Raw genomic sequence first — 6,766 nt, forward strand, 5'->3', positions numbered from 1 at the left:
AGAATTACTTGATCATTGCTAATTTATCAAGTCAATTAACTGATCGTTAACATTGTTGCATCGAGTTATAGCTTTCTTGTCTATGTATTAGCTAAATACACGTGCACAAGACTATAGGTAATTGGTAGTGGGCTATTAGACGATATAGTTGCGTCTCCGACACTCTCTTCTCGTGGGGCCAAAACCTACTGGCGCCTATGAAAGTAGTGGCCCAATTTAAATTACAGAGTTGTAGCGCATCTCAAAAGCGGTGAAACTGAGGTTTCTCTGTATGGCTTCCTGTACTAAATCCCATGCTCTTATGCACTTGTATTTACTTAATACATAGCAGTAACCCGATGCAATATTTTTATCGGTATCCTGTATACTTTAATGAAATAATTATATCCTTAGAAATACTAATCCATTAATTAAAGATGTAGCAAGAGATGCTAAAATCAATTTATGAACTCTGTGGGTTAACTTTTGATTCCAAATTGTAGAATAATGATCGATTTTGTGTGTAAAATTGATCTGTAGAGCTCATAGATACGATAGGATCACGCAGTGAAGAAAAGAGAACACTACCATAGGCAAATCACGAATTATAACTTCATATAACAGATACGTTACAGCACGCAGAGACAGAGTATTTGATAAATATTGTAAGTTATCAGTCTGTACAGATGACGCTAAATGTCACAGATATTTTTAAAATAATTACACTTTATTAAAATAATATATAGTTTTTTTACTTAAATAATTAACTAGTTTCAGAAAATAGCTCTTCTACTCTTCCTTTCACTGCAAGAAAAGTGTCGTGACAGGCTTGGTAGAGAACGTCTTCTACTCGAGATTCCGAGATCCGAGAAAATCCTTTTTCGTCTGCAAATTGAAATATTGTTATATTATTTTTTTGAAATTTAAGTTGTAATTGTAAAATAAGAATGACAACTTGTTCAAAACTGTTTGATGATATATTTCAAGATGGCAATTTTCTGGAAGAGAGTTACAAATTTTTACGGATCTCAGAGCATTAGTCTCTAAAAATCCTCCTTCCGCTTGCAAGAAATCTTACATATTTTTCTGTAAATATATCAATGTATTATAGAATTCATTTAGCCATTGCTCGTATGGAAATTATAATAGAACATTTTGGCATCGGGGAATGGTATCTTCTTTAGATCTACGTCATTAGGTAGGGGCAACGTCGCCAGATCGTCGAAGGAAAACGGTCACGCGACCGTAAAAATGGTCCGACGTTATGCCAAAAGCAACCACGTCGACTAGTTTACGGTGGTCTTTACATTTCTTGATATTAAATAATATTAAGTTAAAGATCCAATGTTGGACAATCTGTAAATGCCTTAACCAATTCTGACACTAGATAATTTGTCAAGGTCTCTCTTTCCTATTAGTCGGATTACGGGTTCAAAGATCCTAATTAAGCTAAACTAAACAATAGTACCTTGCATTTTCTAACTTACAGAGAGATTCCTATAAGAAATAAGTTATAAAAATAATGCATCAATGTGAACAAAACATTCGTGTAAATATAAATAAGTAAATCGTTTGAATTTGTACTTTTAATAGGCAGATGACCGGCGAGTTCGCACAGAGCGGGATTAAATGCCTCGTCGTTCTTAGCACCTGAAAATATTTAGTTTTTAGTAGTAATTATTTTATTTTGCCGTAAAGTCGACGATGCTAATTTTACCAAACGAAGACTTTCTCGCCCAAACGTATATCCGAACGGCTTTGTAGACGACGGGTGTTATTCCTTCGTTAGCTTCTTCGAACGTACTACCTCTGGTTATAAATATATTGTGAGCAATACCGTTATCCTTAAGAAACTGAACAAGTTTATTTACCATCCTGAAATAAAAGTAACATTAAAAATAAAGTAATATACTTCTAACCTCTCGGTATGTTGAAAATAGTCACGGCACAAAGCATTAAAAAGTTCGGCTAAGTCGAGTAACACGTCGTTCCAAGCTCTTTGGATTTTGCATTGGGTATGGACATTTTTAATTGAATTTTTTCCAAGACTTGTTTTATGCTTTGCGCTTTTCAGAGTATACGAAGGATATTACCTCACCGTCTTTTTACAATCGATTCCGGTGACTTGAAAGGCAAATCCTTCTGCGGGATATTCGGAAATTAAATAGCAACTGTCGCATAAATACTTCTCTCTCTAGGATTGAAAAATCTCATTAATATACTTTAAAATTTGGCGAAGACACGTCGAAACTAAGCTACTTACGCTGGTTTCGAGATAAAGGTTAGAAGACAGATAATAAATATGAAAGTGGAAATGATTAACCGATGCGTACGCTCCTAAACTGTTGAATCCTGCTTTAAGATTACTGAAAAAAGGAATATAAAAAATGAAAACATTTTGGAATTGCTTCTGAATTCTAAATTTAATTTGATAGTTTAAAGGCTCATTCATACATTTAGAGAACAGAAAAATTGGCTAAATAGCTTAACACGCAGTGTTTTGGATGTCACATACATTATTTGAATCAAAACAGAAGGATACATTAGGGCAAAAGAAGTCTCTACCTTCCTGCATTTCATGCTAAATATTATTCTATGCCCTGTTTTTTGTCAAATAATGGCCGGATGACCAAGCAGTTAAGTTGGCAGACAGGTCAAAAAACCTCAGGAATTTTTCAGGGGCAGTCCATCTAGGGGACCGTCCGGTCACCCTATTGTGGACTTGGCCGAACCCTTAATGGGCTTGATAAAAAGTCCCGCTTAGTGCCCACAGGACAGAAAGAGTTAAATAAATAAAGGAATTAAATTAGGCACATGCACGCTTCTCCGATTCCTTGAAAGTTACAAACACTTAAGAGAATGTGTCTGTCATTTATGGTATTCCATTCTTACTTAGTATGACTAGCTTTAAGAAGTACTGTGTATAAATACTGTAGTATATACAGTAACTTCTATTAATGCCAAAACAAATATCAAGGAAAATAATTATAGAAAGTGTAGGGAGGTACGTACTGATTTTGACTCAATAATACAATCTCTACAGCCAGTTGTAATCCTCCTTCTGTAATGCACTGAAAAATAATGATGCAGAAATTAATGTTACATATTATTGTTTAATACCACTAGAAATTTATAGTTTTAATTAATAGAAAAAATAAACATATTTAATAACATTTATTAATAGCAGAAGTCAGTAACGCTTTTATATCATTAAGGTATGTTCATTATAATCCGATACCGAGCACAATTTCAAGCCGGACAGAAGGCTTCTAGTCAGTACCGAGCATTGCAGAAATGTTTATATGCAAAAACTAGGGTTTGGAGAAGGATTCTTGGCTCACATTATAGGTCAACTGATTTCTAATTACTCCCAAATTAATTTTCTAATTGATTAATTATATTATTTTAATTTTGAGAAGGATAAACTTTATAATGTGTACAATATTTCCGGACCAAAAACGTAACCGACGTCAGATGAAAGAATTTCCGAAGTTCCGCACGGCCAGAAATACTTGTCGTGCATAACTTCGGAAGTTAGCGATCGATATTCGAGCCCGCATCTCTTATGTCGACGTAAGAGAAAAGCATTAAAAGACCCGTAAAAGACGAGATGATCAAACCCTACGGCAGAGATGGCCAAACCTTGTCAGATTAGGAGTCATTTATCGCCCGTCAGAAATATGCAAGAGCCGCATCCTATAACGGAACGGTATTTTATATTATATTTTGCTAAAATAGTATAGTTAGTTAATGGCAGTTGCCCATTTAAGGCTAAGTTGTAAGTTACGCTACAATCCATGCATATATCATACTACGTAAACAGTCAGAGAATTCAATTTTAACACTAAACAACATCCCTTATATCAATAAAAAACCAATATTCTGTTAGGCGTTACATAAAATGAGTAGCTCAAATGACGTACTGGCTGCCACATGATACGATGTGGATTTGCATCTCGGTAATGTTAAATTTTTGTATGGAACCGTATCCGGAATCTGTTTGACATCTGATAAGTATCCAGTCTCTAGTTCCTGTACAGGATAATCCTATGCTTCATCCTTTTCTCTCATGTTGACGGCTTTAAAGTAGTGGTTTGTAAGCCCATTGTTTCCACTTGTGTTACGAGTGTTTATTTGTATTATACAGTTGCCACTTTCCATGCACGATAGCCCGAACTATGATTTATAACGTCCGAATAAAATTTAATTATCCAAAGACCTCTTAATTCTTGATACTTGAGCGTTCGACCGGTTTGGCTTACCTGCGGTAAACAACTATTTATGTACGGAACCAACAGACTGTTGCAATATTCTAACGGGCTAACATTAATAAGCAGACAGTGAGGTATCTAACAAGAGAAAAAAATCGTAAATAAAGAAAAAATATTAAAATATGAATGAAATTTAACATTTGTTTTACTATTTTTACCATGTTACCACTTCCCGATTTTTCCTCGTCTTCGTTATTACGTCCGACGTAAAATAAAATCTGTAACAAAGTTTTGTTATTAGAAAAGAATATAAAATTAAATAGAACCGTAGAATTAAAATTATTTACTTCAAACAAACCTCTTCTTCTTTAACTTTCGTAAAATTGAATAACTTCGGATCGAACGGCATGTCGATGCTTGACACCATTTGCGGTTTTCTTCGTTCCACGGCTCTCTTCACATTTAGCTATTGACGTAAATAGAAAACGATTGCGATTTAAAATATTGCCTTAGTATTTATTGGCTTTCGGAAGACACGAATACCGTACGGAAGGAATTCTACAGACGGAAAACTGCCCGAAGGATACAAAACTCGTCCTAATGTTGTTCCAGAAGGCTATGACAAGTGAACAACTGACCACAAAAGTGTGACAAATCTGAGTCTATCATATTTAGTGTCAACAGTATAATGTAGCAAAGCTTTTTTGTGACTGTAACTTGATACCTGAATGGTGCAACTACCCAATATTCCCCTTCAAACCTGTCTTTGGTTTGAGTCCATGGATGATGTCGATGATTTGACATTGTTTTAAAGCTTTGCGAGTGCGACATCTTACCTGTTCATAAAAATTTCTGACAACTGCCAAAATCCAAACCAGACTACCCGCTTCAAATTCAGATTCCTCGGTGATAGGTAAGCATATCTGGCTGCTATTTTTTCACGGCGTGTCGAATTTCCATTCTCATTTGTCTCGTGTGATTACATTAAAAGATAGTTTATTGTCCTTGTGTTATAGTTTATTACAATTATAAATACTAAAAATATTTAATTTAGTTTCTTCTAAAATCTTTCTGCTCTACAATTGCTAAGAGGTAGGTGAGGTCCACAGTATGGAGGGAGCGAGTTCAACAAATTTAGATCACCCAATCCATAAAATTACATTCCAACCTAGCACTTAATCTTTCTGAATTCAAACTATTCTTTCTAAGCATTATATCATTTAGACTTATCTTGAACTCATTGTGGGCCCTAAGAAAGCCTTTTTTTTTTTCAAGTCCATTGTGGGCCCACTACGTAACAGCGAGAGGCAAGATATGGGCCCGACCGTCTCCAGATTCGTTAGATTCGATCTCAGGTTTCCCAGGGAAGTAGGTTAGTGCCTCGACCATCTGACCAGAAACACGAATTCTTGTAGTTTCCATTCGAGAAAAGCAATTTTATTGTTCATTTTGCATTTGATACACCGTAGCCATTCTCAATGTGGGTGAGGTGCCCCGGAGGCAACGGAAGACCAAAGGAACGAAATAAATGAAAAATGGGAGCCACAGACAATTGAAAAAGGGACAATTTCTTCGCCGGCAATAGTGACGACAAAATCTAGCGGCGGTCATACTACGCCTAAGAATTTATATTACTCTAATATGGTTGTCTCGCGTGATATATTTTTTATGACCTTTGATAGTAACTGAAGTGAGGGCCTCACACAAAAATCGCAATAAAGGATTCATACGCAAGTTGGCAACGAAAAACAACCAAGATAAGAGCAGGCAAAGCCTTCTCTACTTAACTCTGTTAAGGTTTGACAGTTTGACTGCTAACTGGTCAAAAAACCTAGGAATATTCTTGGGGTGGTCTGTCTGATATGTCAGGCCCTGTCCTTCAACATCCAACTATCAGTCTTAGGTGGTTTTATTGGTAAATGGGGGAGCCAAAATGGAAATATTTTCAAGTACTATTTATATCTGCACGTACACAAATTTTTTCGCCAAAAAATCGTAGCCGCTTTTTACGAAGTCGTCCAAATTATCACTGGTCGCAAATATGTTTAAACAGTATCAAAAGGAGGGGAAAAATACACCAATTTGTGATAAATCGCTAAACCTGGCAACCCTGCCGACCACGGCCAGGTAGAGGTTGAAAAAGGTTACGTTTATTATTTAATTTTGGATGTTGTCCGCTAGGGGGTGTCGAGTAGTTTGGTTTGACAGCTGTTCGACCTTACGTGTGCGGAACTGTTTTTCGAAATAATTCTCACCTGTGCCACAAATCCATATTTTCCTTCTAAAATTTTACTTTCTAGAAAATTTAACTTGTATCTAAAATATCCTTTGTCCATAGCATCTTCCCATTTCTGCTTCAACATCTTATCAAACTGTAAGATAGGATAAATATTCATGAATTATTGCTGTTATCTAGGTTCTTTTTTTAATTAAATGTCATACTTTTGAATCAATTTTCCTAGAAGAATCCACTTCGAAATAAAAATCATCGTCACTGTATCTAAATTCTAACGGCATGACTCTAACGAAAACACGTGACGTACGCGAGTTAACCGGAAATTACATCACAGATCGAC

At 35.7% G+C, this 6,766-nt stretch overlaps 1 protein-coding gene across 1 annotated transcript; it reads right to left on the reverse strand.

The window, feature by feature from the left end:
• Nucleotides 1–685: 685 nt before the first annotated feature.
• Nucleotides 686–6,744, reverse strand: LOC136986879 (GDP-D-glucose phosphorylase 1). The gene is made up of 11 exons (XM_067284505.1): nt 6,633–6,744; nt 6,446–6,562; nt 4,549–4,656; nt 4,409–4,468; nt 4,242–4,328; nt 2,992–3,050; nt 2,243–2,345; nt 2,073–2,173; nt 1,697–1,854; nt 1,564–1,629; nt 686–864 (listed from the first exon to the last, which is right to left on the reverse strand). Exons 1-11 carry the CDS (start codon nt 6,705–6,707, stop codon nt 743–745), a joined length of 1,056 nt encoding a protein of 351 aa, XP_067140606.1. The 5' UTR covers nt 6,708–6,744; the 3' UTR covers nt 686–742.
• Nucleotides 6,745–6,766: the final 22 nt, after the last annotated feature.

The sequence above is a fragment of the Centruroides vittatus genome, unplaced genomic scaffold, assembly GCF_030686945.1.
Source record: "Centruroides vittatus isolate TY-2023 unplaced genomic scaffold, ASM3068694v2 scaffold_1209, whole genome shotgun sequence".
Lineage (NCBI taxonomy): Eukaryota > Metazoa > Arthropoda > Arachnida > Scorpiones > Buthidae > Centruroides > Centruroides vittatus.